We start from the raw sequence: 19112 nt of genomic DNA, 5'->3' as shown, positions 1-19112 counted from the left end.
TTTTACAGCATAAGGGAAGACTTAACAATGACCAAAGGGGCATAATGTGAGAATTAAAACATGGCTGTATTATTCAAAAAATGTGAATATAACTGTAAAAGAATTCAGTGGTAAGAAAGAGTATTTGGTACTGTTCCAGCTCTGCTTTCTCTCAAAACAGCTCCAAATCTCTTGGAAAGCAAAATAGGCTTTCAAAATTCTAGTAATATATCCTCCATTCGTCTGTGACATAATCTGAGGCAGATTTTATACAGCTACTGAATAGAAGCAGAGAGCATAACAAATACATAGCACTACCAGACTTGCATGTTTTGTCTTGCAGAAAAATGTTTCTGGTGCCAACATACCTGGATTGATGAGAATCAAAACAGAATTAGAGTTGAAGGGAGAGAAAAGCATGCTTTTTCCATAAGGTGCAGATAATGAGAGGTATTATTTATTCCTTAAGAAGAATAAAGTTGGAGAGTATAATTGAAATAAATGTGCTTAATTTATTATGGAATATATTTCTATCAGTTGTTAACTAATTACAGGTAGTTACATGATTGATCAACTCTTCACAGCTGTAAAAAACACCTGGTAAGGCTGACTGTAATTTTTATTCATCATCATTGATCGATGTGAAAGGTATGAAGACAGAGATAGCCTGATCAGTTGAAAGTAGACATCATCCCAGGATTTTTTTATCTCATACAGAACTCGGGTGAGATCTCTGCCTTACTAGTCCTGGATAAAAGAGCATAGAATTATACCCAATGTGAAGTGGAAGAGATGTTGAATTTGTGAGGGAATTCAAAGAAGGATATGTCCCAGTGGTTCCTGCTTTTGGCATCCTGAGATGCCAATTCACAAGCCTGGATTTCTGTCATTCTGCACTGTAGTACAAAGCAGGATGAACTCAGATTAAGAAATGAATGACTGGAAAGCTAAGAAAAAATATCAAAAATGGAGACATTTCTTCACTTGCTGTTTAGACTACCCATGTAATTCATTATTTTTACTTGTCATAGACCCATTTACTACTGATGGAGTTTAGGAGGAGATGTGTAATTTTATGAATAATAAAAGCAAATGTTATGGAGGTCATGGAAAGGTTAAAACACAGCTTTGTAACAATGAGGTTTCCAGACTTCTCTTGTCTTTTACTTTGCAAAATCAACCTTTTGTTTTTCTTATCTATTTTTAATTGACATGTGTTCTATTGGATTCCCCATCACCCATTATTACTGTAGCTAGATCATGCTGTTTCTTTCTGGACTAATCCAAGGTGATATTGATAGTCTTGGTTTGCCAAATTCTGTGACTCAAAATATGAGATTTCAAGTGCCAGTTTACTCGTGCAGTGCAGATGCTGGGTATAAGTGTATAAGGTGTAAGTGGTATAAGCATATAAGGTATAAGTGACCAGTGCTTGCCTGTGTGTAGAGTTTGTGTGAAGAATGTGTATGACTATGAGACAGGACTTCCCCTGTGTCTGGTTACATGATACACGACTATATGGCCTCGTGACTGGGGAGGGTATGCACCACAGACGGCTGCTGAGGGCTAGCTGCTGCTGACTCCTAGCTTCAGCCACGTCATGTGCTGGCTGCCGTGTAGTCTTGAGGCTGTTATTTCATTTAATCTTGAAATACAGATGTGGTCAGTTGGAAATTACATCTGAAGAGTGTGACAGTGGTAGCAGAGGGGCTACAAGTGTCTGGATCACATGTGGGCATCACCATTTCATGATTTGCTGTTCTTTTTCGCCCTTATGGTTTCTCTTTGAATGCACTCCTTTCAGTGAAGAGAGTTGGTTTAAGGAGAGGCCAGGCTACTTCAAACTATCTTGAATATAGCTGAAATATCTTTCATTCTCAGATATAAAATGCTCTTTGAAATAGTGGTTAGAGGCAACAAAAAAAGTTATTGAGATAGAGGACCTAATTTGATGCTTCAGAACTGTAGAGTGTTGAGCTACATTTTTCAAAAAAAGGGAAGAAAACAAGAAGGTTCTAAAAATATAGATAATCTTAAATCTCAATTAATTTCATTGCCATAATTAAGTCTTGATATACTTGTTATATTACATACCTGGAGTGGTCCTCAGCATCTCAAGACTAGAAATAAGGAAACCTGTGTTATACTTTCTGTGATCTACTTTTTCACCTTGGGAAGTGACTCCCTGCCACGGTGTTTCTGTTCCTTTTTTTCCATTTGCCTGTAGTGACTACTAATTGTATTGAAACAGCACAATAGAGAACTCTTACTGTGTCTTTTTTAGAGCTTTGCACCACAGAGATTTATTTCCAGTTTTTTGTGCTCTGTTAATGTTGATATCAGTAGAGTAATAAACCCTAAATTGCAGATCTGCTTTACTAAAAATTAAACCTTTAGATGTTATGACATTTGAAATCTTAATAAGCAGTATTATTTTACAAGAACACTGGTGATGTGTTTGTGCTATATTCTCAGGTTGAAATAATTTGACTGTGCTTCTTTGGACTGTGACATAGAAACAGAAGTTTTCATTATTTGTGTAAATGTCAGTTTCCTCAGAATTTTGAAAAGTAATTTAAAAACATGTTGTTGCAAATTCTAGAATCTAATTGTGTAGAGGTTTCATTTTATTGAGAGATGCAATACTTTTTGATTATATTGCTCTTGTGAGGAACATTGTCAAGGAAAAATACATCATGAATTACCAATTTCTTGCTCAATTGTTCTAACCTTTACAGTTTTTTCTAATCTTAATTTAGGTCTTTCAGAACTACTGAAAACCAATAATTTATAGAAAATAACAAAGTATTTTCATTCTGTTATTATCTATTGTTCATTTCCAAATCCCATAATTTACCTAGAGAAAAAATGGGAATTATGGTGTTTTGTGTGTAGTGTTGTTTTAATTAGTGGGAAGTAATTCGGGATTGATTACTGTATATCATATTACATATATATCCAATGATTTATTTGCTCCTTTTCCCACTAATGCATAGTGAGTGCAATACTTTCATGAAGTTACTTTTTTCATTTTTCCATCTTTTTCCAGGTTTCAGTCAGTTTAAGAAATGTTCTTGCATTAGCTTGCACTTCTCGGTATTAGGTTTTATGTGCAGTTGTGAAAAGCTTGACAGCTTCAGATGCATGCTCTTAATAATAAATGTTACTCCAATGTATTTGCTCAGCAGTCATACTTTCTTTTGTTATATTCATGTTTTTATATGCTCAAAGCATTATATAGGTATTTGTAAAATGTCATGGTCACAGAAAATATTATCTGATATTGCACATGATATACACAAATACATCAATTTTTTGTTTTATTATTAAAAAATTACTAGGGCTGTATATGCCTGTAGCAGCAATACGTAGCTAAACAAAGATAAGTAGCTTGGATGCAATCTAGAGGGAATTGAATAGTAAAACATCTGTTTGTAAGCTACTTATATTGATATAGGACACAGAAATAAAAGTGTAAAATGTATCTGAGCTTATACTGTTTCAGTATCATGAAACCTGATTCTACACAATTTGTCTTCTGAACAGCTATGCTGGGACAGGCCAGATGACTGATTTTGTTAGCCATTTTTTTCTTGTTTAAGAGACATAGGACACTATTTAGCAATCCAAGGGGCTTATAGAACAAACCTTCAGCTGTATTACTGCCTATATCTTCCTGAGGTACTCTGAGCCAATTGAAGAGGTCTTGATATAATTTAGACTTAGCAGCTTCCCAGAAATACAAGAGCATATTGGCTACATTGAAGACCTGGCGAGATATATTCTATAGAGACAGGTGGATTTTTTATAGACCATTTCAGCAAATGCTTCATTAGTGTATAATAGAAAAGAACCAGCCAAAAAATCCAAGAAAAAGATAATTTCCAGACTTTCCAATGAAAAACAGACGATGTTTGTAGGCTTGCTATGTAATCATCCCTACCAAAGATTACATGGCTGAGTAGAATTACTAGAGTACTGCTCTCCAGAACCTGTGTCACAGCTCTATAAATTTCACATTAGGGGAATTCTACCTCTAAAATGCATCTTGAAAGTCCAGCTTTATTGCAAGTTTTCTAAAGTAAATATATGAATAAGTATTCATTTTTACATTTATCAGACACCTAATAAGAACATAATTCAATGGATGCCCTAAGGTTACTCAGTCACAGACTGGATGGAGCAATGCAAAATAGCAATGAAGCACTAAGAGCTGTAATAATTCACAGCTTCATGCTCTTAATTGCACCAAAAAATTATTAGAAAGTAGCCAGATACCTATTTGTACAAAATCCTGCTCACTGCACACACAACATATGTGCCATTTGTTAGCTTTCTTATCCAAGTCAGGAAAAGACCTCTTGCATATCTGATTATTTTACTAATATTAGCTTTATTTTCAATTTGTTCTTGCGTGTTTATGTCAAAGCACAACATAAAACTTCCTACAAATACTGTTATAAAATAGGGAGAATAGAATACTTTGGGAAGAGATATAATCTCAAAATTTTTCCTGTTAGCTTTTTCACTGCCTGAAGGAAAGTAAATAAAAAACTCCTGTGTGTCTAGCAGCACTATAAAAAAAGAATGAAGAGGAGGAAGAGAAAATTTGTTGTAATCTTATCATGCCACAAACAGTGACCTGTGGTGTTGAATTGTTGACATTGCCCTCAATTGTAGGTTTGTGTCATGCACGTTGTCTGTGAAGCTACAAGAAAAAGAACTTTTATAATGGATATTTTACAACAATATGCTGTACTAGACATGGTCTAATTCTAATGTGTCACAGTGTGCAAAGTAGTCTTATCTCCATTGTGAATTTCACAAATCTGGGAATATTCTTTATGAAACCCCTGCTTCAAGAAGACAAATCCAGATCCAAGTTGCAGTGTTGTCCTGGTGGTAGACAATTGTTCACAATGGCTGTAGTTCTCAGCACCACAGATGGCAAGAATACTCAGTCTTTTGAACCAGAAGAGTAACTTCACAGGGTGCATTGTGTTGTCATGGCAAACCAGAATCCTTGTAGATGCTTAAATCATAATTAAGATGGTACCATCTGAATCGAGTTTCTTCAATTGCTACACACCTTGAAGGAGAAATGAAAAAAATGTTTTTGGCTTTGTCTCTGTTATGTTGTAAGAGAAAGCAATATTGATAGTCTCTTGGTGAAGGAACAGAATATGTCTTTAAAGAGTCTTTTGATAGATTCAAAGGCACTTTGTTTCCAAACATGCTGGATAGGTCAGTTAATGTCCATATGCTACTGACATTGCTGTTCTTCCTCTTCCAATGTTTTTAATTGAAACATGTGAAGAGTACACTCCCAAAGTGAGCTACTGGATCTATTTAAGTTAATGAAAAAATTTTAATTGACCTTTGTAGAACCTAGTTTTCCCTTATAAAGTGTGTCCTTTATTTACAAGTTTAGGAAATTTGAATATGAGATGACTTTATGATGGCAAAGCTTATGATGGCAAATAATATATGCAGACTGTGTAGCTGCAGCATCAAAGCTATGAAAATTTAACATAAGTAATCAACATAATTTTATTTTTTGAGACAGAAGGCATATTTTGGCTTTAACCCAGGAAATCCTTAATTGGGTACTTAATTTCATACATGTGACTCTTTTGTTGGCTTGGAACAACTCCTATACATAGACTTAAATACATAATTCGCATTCTTAGGGATTTTAACTGTATCATGATAGTCCTACCCTTATTACTATGTGATTCTTCAATCACCTGTGAATGATCAATACCTGATATTTTTTGAACATTTTATGTGTTTCATGTATTGCATGTATTTTGTGAATATATTGAATGAAACTGATTTTCTTTTTTTTTTTTTTTTAATTTTTTTTTTTTTTTTTTTTTTTTTTTTTTTTGTAGAGCTAATGAAAGATTTGTGCATACAAAAAACCTGCTTTAATAACAAGCAAAGTCCCTTTCTATGAACTTCCAATACTAAGATTATTATAGCTGTATTTACCCTATTAGACACTAAACTTTAGCTGTTTGGATGATAAAATGATGAACAGTGAAAGAGGACAATATTAAGCTTCCAAGTAAAAGGTTTGGCATAAGAATAACAGTGTCTGTTGGTGGGTTAACTCTACAAAAGGTTTAGGATTTTAACACTGCAAAATCAGAATGATGCCATCACAACGAAGGCTGTCTTTCACTTACATTTCTTAGGTATAGCTTACCAAGATGTCATGATCCAATCAGTGAGAAATGCCCCTGTCCCAATTAAAGTGCAAACAAAACTATGTACTGAAGTCAACAACACAGATTTTATTTAACAATCATTGTGAGGTAGAAAGAAAGAAGTAGAAAAGGCAGAGGGGAAAGAGAGATATAAAGTGGAAGATAATTGCCACCCGTGAATCCAGCAGCATCCCTCCAGTCCTTGATCACCCTGGGCTTCTTGGTGGTGGGGTTCTTAATGTCTTTCAAAACTTTTCACTTACTTATTACGTATTCATTTAAGCAAACAAAGGAATGCTTATTGGCTACACTATTCTCTTATTCTATTGGTCACATGATTACCTCTCTTCTAATGACAGGTAGGAAGTTCATGTCCTTAGTTTTTCTCTTCTTTTGAGTTGGTGGGATTATTGGGTGGGTGGGTTGTGTGCCAGTGCTCATGATCTTCCCCTGCAGGTATTACCTTTTATCCAGATGGAGACGATTTCAGCACAGTTGCTGAGTTGGCTTTCCTTGAGGCCCAAAAACTCTGCATTCTTTGTGATCATTTTCAGTGATAGATTCTTCTCTCCAAGATTTGTTAACCTCCCCCATGAGATAACACTCAGACAATAGCACCGCCTTTATCTTATCTCAAGCTCCTGATGTGGTGGCTTAATTTACTGTCCAAATTCCAGGTATGCACAGAGGTCTCTTCAGAGGGGCTTTGGTGATTATGGATTCCATCCATACCATAGCTTGGGGTGAGCTTTGTTTGACTGGTGATAAGCATATGAGCAGTTGCTTCTTGCAGAGCTTACCGCAGTGTGAATTTTTTTCTGGATGCATGGTCCAGGATGTATTACCCCAATCTCACCTCCACCAGGCCTAGAGTTAGTGCCATCCTGTCATTCCGTTCTGTGCTTATTTCATCTCATGGCAAAGTCCTTCTCCTTAACAGTGACCTTAACAGTGTTCAAGACAGACAATTGTGTTCTTTAAGGCATTGCACAAGATACAAACAATGAAGTGCTGCTTGATTTAATGTGTTTTTGGGCTTCAGAGGGTTTTGTCACAAAACGCATGAAATTAGTACTCTGTTTCTAAGCCAGACTATTGAATGCCTTTGCCTTATCAAGTTTAAGAGTCCACTTTAGTAGTCTGATATTGTACTGGATTATAAATATACAACTATATCTTTATGAAAGGTATATTCTCCCTCTAAAGATTCTTGTACCAAACTCCTGTAATTGTTCTTTTATCCATGAATGTCAGTGAGATTATAGAAGAGGTTACACTTACAGCTCAATGAAAGAAAAGATAGGCGCTTGGTTTGAAATCACAATAGCTAAGTGGACAACTATGCAGTTTGCTCCGAGGGTGTTTCTTTTTCATTTATCCTACTATGTTCTGCAGGTTAATAATGACTGTCAATCTATGGGAAACAATATATGTGATAGCATATTCTACTGAAGTGGTACAAATTTTCTCTGATGTCACTTCTGAAATTTCTGAGCAAAAGTGCATTTGTAATGCATGGATAGACATTCCTTTGCATGTCTTATCGTGTATTGACTTTGATGGGTTGCAGCTTCTGTTATTTACATGTCACTGAAAAATATGGTATTTTAACACAACATTGCACCTTTTAATGTGTTGATGCTAAGAAGAAGGCAATTCATGGTAAATAAGCATGCAACCTTATGTGCAAATCCCTTTTGCAGCAAAAAAAAAAAAAGCAGAAGAAAAATAAAGCCACAGCCATCAATCAAATAATAATTCAGTCTGGGACATGTTGTCCTCTTCTTTCAACTGGAGGTTTAACTGCCAGAGAGAAAAAGAAGCAGTGGACTTCTACAATGTTATCTGAAATAATTCTATAAAAAAATTGTGAAGATAAATGGTGCAGTTTGTCAAAGAAAAATGACAAGAATGATTAAACATAAGTACCACAATAAGTCTGTCCAGGTAGCTAGACTATTAAACATGGCTATTTTTTTAAAATGGAACTTGCATAAAGCCTATATAGTGATTGATTCAAAGTTGCATCATAAAGGAAAATAGTAAAAATCAATGTCAAGCAAAAATGAATGATAACTTAAAAATCATATGGGAGCCATGCTTGTTTGAAAATGAAATGTTGCAAAAGGTTCAAAAATCCATCAGTCCTTTAAGAAGAAATAAAATACAGAGTGTTTTCTTCAGAAAATATAAGACACATCTACCATAATTTCCAATACATCATCTATCAAAGGCATTTGTTAGTAATATATCACGAATATATTAAATTAAAAACTCCATTAAGTTTCAACATACTCCAGAAAATGGACAGCTTTGTTAAAAATTACCCTAAAAGCACAAGTACTGGGGGCTTGCAGCATACGCAATATATTGTGGCTCCAAATGATCTGTGGCATGGTGAACCAAAATCTGTATTGATAGAGTAGATGGCCTTGTGTTTTGTTTTCACATTTTTATGGGAATAAACACTCCTGAAAATGTGTATTTTAATCTAACCAAGTATTAAAGTATTAAACCAATCTATATACCATACTATTTGAAAAATGGAAGAAACAGCTATATTTCTTTAAAAAAGTAATACTGCTATATGAAGAAAGCTTGTAATATTTAATTCAATAAAGCACTTTCAGGGAAGACTAGTTGAAGAAATACAAATTTACCATCTAATCTTAATGTTACCAAGTTGTTTAAGTAAAAGTAAAGTGTTTAGAAACTTGAGTGAACAGTAAAGAAAGTCTATTTTAACTTGTATTTGCTACTCTGTATTTAGAGATTGTGTTTTTTCTTCTTTGGGGATGGTTTGAGAATATTTTGGTTGGTTGTGGGATATTTTTATTCTGTACTTGCAAAATTTTTAGGAGGAGAGTTTGTTGAAATACATGTATTGGCAGTTTTAGCAAGTTATTCTGAGTTTAGAGAAACTCTTAAATGTTGCTTGGGATTTGAAATAGTGATAATAATTTGAAACCACAAAGATATTGTAGTATTAAGATGGTGCCAGTTATTTTCCATACTGTCCTGTTTCCACATTCTAGAAGAGCTTCTGTGCTTTCCGTTTTTCTGGAAAACAAATTCAGTATTTGGAAAATTTACAGAATATGATGGAGTGTTCATTGCTTTTAGTCGGTCCCCAAAATGACAAAATGGTTGGAAAGTAAAAAGTGTCACAATAAAATGTGTTTGCCTGCTCTGAATCTGTACTGAGACATATCCATGGTGATGACTCACCAGGACTGTTTTAAGACAGTGGGGGGGACATTTTGAAATTATACTTTTGACTTCAGGAACTCTGAACCTCTATTATGTTTTTGAAAGATAAACTTAATTTTGTAGTCATTTGTATAAGATAGCTTCAGTAAACCCCCTGAAAATATTTCTCAAGATGATAAGATTCTGCAGCTTATGAGGCTATAACTACAAAAAAAGAAACAGCAAGCAAATAAAACCCACAAAATCCCAAAGCAAACAAGAAACCTACATACCACAAAAAAAAAAACCCCAACAACAACAAACCTACACTGCAAAAAAACAAAGCAAAACAAAACAAAACAACCACAAACCAGGATGAAACAAAACAAAAAAAAACCAAGAAAAAAATCCCACAAAAAACAACCATCAAAAAGTCCCTAAAGAAACTAGCTCTGTCACAGCACCATGCTGTGAACATGAGGATTTTAAATAGCAAGAGTCAAATTAAGATGAAAGTCTGGCAGTATTGCAATAAAAAGGAGCTGGGATAGATAATATAAAAAAATATCCAGATTTGAATTATTAATAATTAAAAATAATTTTCAAGGATTCATAATGTATTTTATTCCTTTATCATTTTTCATATTTTATCTTTTGTGTGTGTTCTGCTCACCTTGGAAGTGGTAAATGTGTTTGGTATGAGGTTTTTTTCCTATATTCTAAGGCACCTTCAGGTAAAGGCCAATGAAAGTTTTTTGCTACTATTTTTCTGTATCATGATCTATAGAGTTTGATTGTGATGCTGAATAATGATTAGAACCTCAGAAATACAATTTCTATTCTCTAATACTTTTTTTGTTAACATTTATACTCCTTTGACATTCACTTTAACTAGCTGCATGGTTTTATGAACACAGGTAGAGTGCATAATTGATTCACTACACAGAGAATTCTATTCAAGACATTAATTTCTTTAACAGGTATATTTTACATTTGTACTTAATCTTCATTGCATTTAATGTTTATTACATAAAAATAGAATTCCTTTGAAAATTATTTCAGTAAAAATATCTAGTGTTCTTATTATATATTCAGTTTGCAGTATAGAAGATGTGTTTTTAAAGATCTTTGAAAAATATTGGACCTAATTATCTGTTGGCTTAGATTGGTAGTTTCATTTTCTAATCATGTGCTAGTAATGTACTCTAAGTGCACAGTAGAGTTATAGTGAAGGGAATCTTTGTAATTTTGATATGGGCTATCAAATCTCTGATTTTGAGAATGACAACTTATTAGTTATAAAAATTGTCTTTTGTTACCTCAGAACCAACTAATTTTCTGGTTCCAGACCTGTCATCTAAACCTGTAGGGTTTTAAAGAATAAAAATTTTATCCAATCCCCTGGTGCTGTTAGAAAGGTGATGAACAATCTGGGGGGGTAGGGAATTCTGAATTACTTTTTTAATAAAATGATGACTAACAGACAAGGCTGGAAAATTGTTGAGTAAAAAAAAAAAAAAAAAAAATTCTTATCTTTCTAAGTGCTTTTGGGGGAATAAAAATGGTTGATGAATGAAATGTCTTCTTGTATTTGCAAAAAGTAACTAAAATAAAGCACCACTTCTTTCTAGCTAAGTAACCTGAAACAACTCACATTTGTGGATGTGTCAGCAAACAAGTTCCATTCTATTCCAATTTGTGTTCTCCGGATGTCTAATTTGCAGTGGTTGGATATTAGCAGCAACAGCCTGAAAGATCTCCCAGAAGACATAGACAGGTAGTTTATGTTTTAATTCAATGACAGGTATAGGAACTCTTTAGTGAATTTAGAAAGTAAAATCTTCCAAGGGACACTGTTGGTGGAACGTTACATTTGGAAATGTATCAGGTATTTTTGCATGCAAATATTTCTGTTATTGCTGGACTGCGTCTGAGAACAAAAGCTAATTTTACTAGCTCATCGACGGCGGTCAGTTAACAAAACATATTTTTTTGCTGCTTTCATAATAACTTGTTATTTTATCTAGACATTGGTTTTTTGGGAAGTTTACTGGATGTACTCTGTTTCAGTTCCAGCACAGGGAACTCACCATATGGAATTGGCAGCAGTAACTCTCTGGAGGGTAGATGGGAAGGAGAAGGTGAACTAAAGCATACTTAAGTTACTCAAAGAGCCTGATAAACTTTATTAGTAAAGAAGAAAAATATTGGTAAAATTCGAAAACCCCCTTGAAAATCCTCCGCTTCTACTCTGAAGTAAATACAAATGTGTGCACTCATTCTCCCAGTTTAAATAACCACTTTGAGTTAGTTTATAAAAAATCATTCTGATCCCTTTGATGGGACTTGCTGCCTGAGAAAGCACTTTTTTTATCCCTAAGCTTAACTATTCACTCTAGAGTGCTGCGGCAACTTGGTTTATGAAACTTTACTTAGCCTTAAGTAAAAAAAAAAAACAAACATATTAATTAAAGTTTATTAAAAAAATATTCAAGATTATTTATTTATCTGGGAATAGAAATCCCTGAGGCAGAATAAACTTCACAGAAAACTCATTCACCTCTAACTTTCGCAAGGCCTTTTTTTGCTGGGCAAAAAGACTTTTCTGGGACATGGTGTAATCACAGATTATTCTGACAGCAGCACTGGTCTTAACTTGTGTTAGTAATTCACAACAAAAAACAAAAGCTTGCTGTTTTTTTTCCCAGGGGATCTGACCAGAGACTTAACTAACTTCAAAGAGTTCCTAAGAGGATATTTTTCTTTTAGGGAAGGATACCCTCTCAACTTGTAGAACTTTTTTGCCCCTGTAACCTATATTCCCTTAGCTTCAAATTATTCCCTTTTCACATTTTTTCTTCTCCATTTTGTACTGAGCTGTCAGATTTGATGCTAGAATATCATAATAATACAAAAAAAAAATAAGGTTTTTTTTTGTTTGACTTTGGGCTCATGTGCATTCAGAAGACTAAAAAATGTCAAGATAACCCCCACATCAGTAAACTAATACTCTCATTCAGACTCATGATTTCAATGCCTGTGGTGTCAATGAACCTCTGTGAATTATCATTGTCTGTAATATCATTACGATAGTCTGTAATTAATAAAGATGAGTTGACAGTAAACTGAAGCCTTACTTAATATTTTCACCTGAATTCAAACAAACCGCATGGGCCTGATAAGCATAGCCTGCCAACAGTGTCTTAGGAATGGACCCTTACAGTCAAATAAGACAAATTTGTTTCATCAACTTGCTATGCTCTTTGTCTTCTACCTAATACAAGGAATAAAGGCACAGACACAAATTTCTATTGCATTAGGAAAAGCCAGGGGAAATAATACAGAAGTTCCTCACAAAACACTGTCATTAAATTGATTTCATTGGGACAACTTGCAAGAACCTTTTGACGAGGAGCTGGTCTTTCTCTTGTTCCCCACAGTATTAATTACTAGTGAAAAACAATAGATGGAGATGTACTGCCTACCACAGACATACCTAATTCATAGAAACCAGCATATGGACAAAAGTGTGACCTGGTGGCCTGTATTTTTCATTAGTTGCAGGATGCACATGGTGAGGCTTTATATCATGCTCTGTCCACATTTTCTGTATGAAAACACAGTCAATTTTGTAACCTTTTATCTTGAGCTTGCTTCTGATTACTTGTCAGAGGTGTGCTATTAATACTGTAATGCTGACCCAGTACTGAAGATTTCCATTAAAGTTGATGAAATTTTGTAAAGTAGTGTTTGAGTGACTTTTTAAGACAAAGATGTTGCATGCAACTGCTCTTATTATGCACAAGATCAAGTCAGTATTACTATCTTGGCTAGATGTTGCTATTTGAAATAAATAATTTATGTCATCTCTATCTTTGACATCTTTACAGGTTAGATGAATTGCAGACGCTCCTCCTACAGAAAAACAAGTTGACTTATCTTCCACGAGCTCTTGTCAATATGCCAAAGCTCAGTTTGCTAGTTGTCAGTGGTGATGACCTGGTTGAGATACCCACAGCCATCTGTGAGTCAACCACAGGTTTAAAGTAAGTAAAAGAGAGAGAGAAAGGGAAATATTCTTAAGAAAATAAGGTAAGATACACCCAGAAGAAATGCTTTCACCAGCATGTTTCTAGAAATTCTGACCTAATTTATATCAGAGTGATAAAGGAGGCACTGAGAAGATTGGAAATTACAGAGGATCTGCAGTTTCATGATTTTCATCTACCAGTTACCCACATTGTGCATCTCTATGTCTAAACTGCTATTCCTGGTTAGACTGGGTCATAGCAGCTCTAGCTCTGGAGTTGCAAAACCATGCTTCAGAGTGGGACCAGTAGCCTGGAATCTAGCTGCTGATAACCTCCGTGATGACAAAAGCATCTTGCTGGGAGAGGGAGACATGGCTAGGAAAATGTTAGGTAAGGTCACAGTAGTTCTTTGCTGTGAAATACCACCTTACTGCTGCATGCAGGATAAAACTAAAAGAACTAAATTGTATTCTGCAGTTACAGAGATACTGCATTTCTGCAGGAATGTTCATGTTTTTGATTATGGAACCATTTCAGACTCTATACTGGGTCTGGCTCAGAGTGGAGTTAGCTGTGGATGGAATGTAATTACCTTTCCTCTCTTAGAGCTATTCCTTGCACTGGTAGCTAGAAAGGTGTTGATAACACATCAGTGTTTTTAGCAGTTGCTGAACAGTGGCGGCACGTCATCAAGACTGTCTCTCCAACCGTTCCCTAAGAAAGCACTGTAGGCTGAAGGTGAGCCAGAGGCTGGGAGGGGACACAGCCAGGACAGCTGGGGACACCAGCCAGAACAGTTGACTTCAATTGGCCAGCTGGATGTTTTCATACCATGTGGTGTCATACTCAGCATATAAAGCCAAAATAAAGAAGAGGGGTGGTGGATCATGTGTTATTGAAATTTTTGTCTTCCAAAGAAACCAGCTACATATACTGAGTCTCTGCTTCTTAGGAAGTGGCTAAACATTACCTGTTGAAAGTAAAGAGTAATTTTTTTGCTTTGCTTTTCTTTTCTTCTATGCCTAGGTTTTACTTTTTTCATTAAGCTTATCTACAATTTTTTCATTTGCTATTCTCCCTTGTGTAGTTGAAGAGAGGGGCAGAGAGAGGTGTTTGGTGGGTACCTGGGCCAAAGAGGTCAGCTGATCACAAACTTACAGCAATTCATCAGAATTTTAGAAAACCATATGATTTCTTGTAAAATTGGTTCTTTTGAAAGTAACAACTTTTAAAATTTTTTTCTTTCTTGGAGTGAAAATCAGAGATTTTCAGAATACTATGCACTTATTTGCACATGATATAAGTTGTTTATTTAGCCCCTTAGTTTTTCACCTGGAAAGTGTACCTTTATAATATTTTCAATTTCAAAGTAATGCATGCCCTGTCATATATTGTAATAGATGAGTAATGCAATAACCAAAAAATGGAGGCACATATTGCAGCTAACAGATTCCGGCAAAATTCCAGATTGCTAGGCAGTATTGTTAGGATGAAGTTCACATTGCTCATTAACAGATGGGGAAATTACAGTGTAGTTGGTCAGAAGCTCCGTAATAAAGAGCTACACCTGTTATTACAAAGAACAATTTATGTAGATAGATGGAAAAAAGATAAACCTGATCATTTTTATATGGAAAGTGGATTACAGAGAAAGTTCCTTTTGAAATCTGTATTTCTGTAGTAGATGTATATCATGCAAAATTGAGATAATGTTCTTTACATTTCTGCTTCTGGCTCTGGTAACAATTTCTAAACTGTCATTCATGATGGCCAGTGATGTTCAGCTGCCTGCATGTACATTTGTGTGTTAATCTCTGTCTAGATTTGTAAGTCTCAAGGACAGTCCGGTTGAAACAATTGTATGTGAAGACACTGAAGAAATTATAGAAAATGAACGTGAACGTGAGCAAGTTGAGAAAGAGTTTATGAAAGCATACCTTGAAGACCTAAGGGAAAGGGGTATGTGTAAATTTGCAGTAAGCTTTCTGCTATCTTGAATATAAATGCAGACAGATATTATGACCATTCATTTTTAAGAGGACAAATAATACACCCTTAAACTCCAGTTGTCTTTTATGGTATTAAATAAGACTAATCGTGAAATGCCAAATCTGCTTTGTTAAAAGTTTGGATCCTAATGAAGACCCTTGATATTGAAAAAATGTATACAAAATTAATTGTGTTGGTATATGCCTTAACCTCAATTGATTGATGGTGTAGACAAAGAATATTCTCATTCTCTGGATTTACTTACTTCTCTTGGGATTAGTATTAGTGATTTTGAATTCCTAAAGAAGTGCTTCTCTTCCTCAAAAAGATCAGTATATATGTGGAAGCCTCATCATATTGGTAGAATATTCTTTGACAATATTATCTGCTTCAGGGTACTAACTGTTTAACCACTGTACAATTATAGTAAAATACCTGCTTTTATCTTTATTACATAGCACCCACAACTTTACATATTTCTTCGTGTTGCTGTTCTGTTTTATATTTACTGTCACTGAGAAATCTTTGTTCTCTTGAGTGTTCTTTAATAAGATTTGTTAGGAAAAAGGGGAAAGTTTCCTGTGAGACAGGGTACTCCATAGGCTTATTTTAATTCCTTTAATATTTTGTGTGTAGAAAGGACTTTTTGTGGAATAAATCTTGCAGTAGATTTTCATTGTGTTTAATTTAAGTGGTCTATATAGTCGGCCTAAAAAACCTGTTAAAAGAGAAATATAAAGAAAGGGTGTGACTTCACAATACGTTTCATGTTCTCATGCTGGACTTCTGTTCCTTAACATCTATAAGTTGTGGATATGAATATTCATTCTGTCTATTTCTAAATTAAAGTCTGCTATAAAAGTGCTGGATTTTGATAATGGTAACACTGGTGGTTAAAATGGAGAGAACAATGCAATGGGGGAAAATCTTAGGTCATAATTTGGCTTTAGAGACGGCCATAAAATATGTAGTGATGGAGTTGTGTCTACAGTCTTAGGAAAGGTAGAGGTCTGACTGGCTGCCTGAAACCTCCATTTGACCCTACTGAAAACAGGCCAGGTTTATGCTCTTGTGGGGCAAAGCTGCTCAGAGATGCAGTTCTCTTCCTTCCTGGACAGAACTTACTTCACTGTTTTTTTAAGAAGAGTTTGGATCATTAATCACTTTTGTATTTCCTGCTTCTGAACTTTTATGCTATTGACAATGCCAATACCTGCTTTTGAAAAACAGACTGTAGAAGGAATATCTTCTATAAAATATGAACTTGCAGAATCTCTGAAGGACAGCACAGAGATAATTTGCAAAGTACCTTTGAAACAAGACCAAACCTAGCTGTTTCTAGCTAATGACTTCATTTATTTGTGCTGGATTACATAGCTAAAGTCTGAGATTTATTTCTTTTTTCTCTTTTTGCAGAGTCTACTCCTTCCTACACTACAAAAGTAATGCTCAGTCTCCAGCTCTGAAGATTAAAAATCTCTAGATCTCTACTGAATATCTGAATAACTCTGTTTATATCCACCTGAATAGTAAACCCATGAAAATATAGATGGCCAGAATGATATCAAAATCATATTGAATTATTTATTTGTTTCTGTAGGCTTTTCAAGTAACTACAGATAAAACAAGGAGTGGTAGAACCTTCATAAGATGCCGTTTCACATTTTAAGTCAACATGTTTATTTTCAAGTTCACAGCAACAGCCACTAATTTGCATGTAGACCTGCTGAAAGTAAATATTCATTTTGACTAAGTATACACAGGCATAGCTGAAGAAAGAAGACATTCAATGTTGTAGCTGAAACAGTGAAATGCAAAATGTGATCTTAGGAAGAGATTTGATTTTATAAAAGGGGATAAACTGATTTAGAAAATGAATGTGATCTGTTGTTAAGACCAAATACACATTTAGGTATTTACAATATTGAAATTAGAACACACCCATAGTTTGCTTTTCTGCAAGAAAATTATTCTTGGAATTTTCAGTTTAGATAAGTTTCAACAATGTTACATATAGAAGCTGTAGCACTTCTTTTATTCAAGCATATTTTAAGCTCTAACGTGTTTGCAAAATCAAGTACCAATGTGATTGAGATTTCTGCACTAAGCAGTCTTGTAGTAATAGTTGTGTACTACGTAAGATTTTAAGGCACTTAGTGGTGTCAGTTAATACTATCAGTAAAATGATGATACAGGTATTATATTAATGGTTTCAGATCACAGGATTTTGTGGACATTTGTTGGAATTTTCCAAGTAGAGTAAGAATGAGTTTGCTAGTAAAACATTATTTTGCTTGCTATTTAATTATCTGTTTATATACAATTATTTAAGTGTACATCGAGTAGAGTTTCAGAAACCTAGTTTTACATGTATTTTTTATTTAATAAAGCAATCTTTTTAATCTAAAAAACTTGAGACTTTGAGAATTGAGAATCAAATTAGACTCAAATTACAGAATTTAAATGGTCTTAAACTTATGAGTGCAGTTAAGTGAGACAATATTTACATCTTTTCTTTTTGTTATGGGTGATCTATTTTGAGTTTTATGCAGTAGAATGTCACTTAAGTAGCCATATTTTAAAAAAAAAAAAGCAATGAAGGATATGATCCTCAGGCTTCCATATAGAAAAATAACTTTAGATGTTTTCTTTTCAACATTCTAGCATTCAAACTTTTAAAAGAAAAAACATTTTAAAGAGTGGGTGTGTTATTTCCTCTTGCAGTCTTCTTTATATTACTATCAAAATGAAACCCATTCAAAATTGTCTGTATATGTTAATGCAGATTTTAAGCAAGTTCTGATCCAGGGAGAAGTTAAAAATTAGAAAAATTGGCATTGATCTGAAGCAGAATAATAGAAGACTTTTTTTTTACCATCAAGGACAAATTGAAATAGGATAAAATAGTGTCAAATTGGTCTGTGTGAATTAGGCTATGTGAAACTAACCTACCACACTTTCTTTTATTGAGATTATAAATTTATTTTATTGATATTGATGCAATAAACTTCTGTAAGACATCTGCTCTGATATTGGTTACAATTCTATTTCTAGAAGTCTCTCATAGTCTAATATGATTCATATGATAATATGAAAATTATAGGAATGGAAATCACAAAGGCTGTGTTTATAGAATGGAGCTGCAACTACAAAAAACTAGGGATGCAAACACAGATAACAAAACAAAAGTAACAGTGCAAATTCTACTATCGGCAGTATTGGATACATAAACAGAAAATACATGAATAGAGAAGTCGTATTAGTCCTTAGCATTGCCACTAATCTTACTCAAAAATTTTTTGCTGTTCACAGATAAGAGTGCTAAAAATAATTTGGAGACAGAAACAAAAAATCAGCATAAATAAAATCCATGCATTTTTAAGTTCATTGAACAGCATTGTTCACAAGGCCATTTGCTTGTCAATATTTTACATGCAAGACCGCTGTCTAGAAGCTGGATGTTTTAATGCAGCAGGCAAACAAAAGGCAGAAGACTAAAACTTGAATTCACATATCTGAATTAGAAACAAAAGGTCTGTTTTTCCATAAAAGTAACCATGAGATTATTTATAAAACACAAATTATCAATCACCAGCAATATTTAAGTTCAGGTTAACATGTTCCTAAAAAAAAAAATCTGTAACAATTAAGTCATGGAAAATGCAAATGCAGGGGGTCCAAATAGTATTCTCCAACTTGACTTCAGACACCT

The 19112-nt window shown here is 34.3% G+C and overlaps 1 protein-coding gene across 4 annotated transcripts in view; it reads left to right on the top strand.

Moving 5' to 3' along the window:
* LRRC2 (leucine rich repeat containing 2) overlaps positions 1-18420 on the top strand; it is a 75196-nt gene extending 56776 nt beyond the window's left edge. For all 4 annotated transcript variants that reach the window (XM_041480700.1, XM_041480699.1, XM_041480702.1 and 1 more), the window contains 4 exons: positions 11012-11157; positions 13271-13426; positions 15234-15370; positions 16817-18420. In XM_041480700.1, the coding sequence (XP_041336634.1) occupies positions 11012-11157; positions 13271-13426; positions 15234-15370; positions 16817-16866 (489 nt within the window). In that variant the 3' untranslated portion in view covers positions 16867-18420. The remainder of the gene's footprint in view (positions 1-11011; positions 11158-13270; positions 13427-15233; positions 15371-16816) is intronic.
* Positions 18421-19112: the final 692 nt, after the last annotated feature.

Source organism: Pyrgilauda ruficollis, unplaced genomic scaffold (assembly GCF_017590135.1).
Source record: "Pyrgilauda ruficollis isolate IOZ18807 unplaced genomic scaffold, ASM1759013v1 scaffold53, whole genome shotgun sequence".
NCBI lineage: Eukaryota > Metazoa > Chordata > Aves > Passeriformes > Passeridae > Pyrgilauda > Pyrgilauda ruficollis.
Note: the sequence above shows the minus strand (reverse complement) of the source record. Positions and strands in the feature narration are given on the sequence as shown.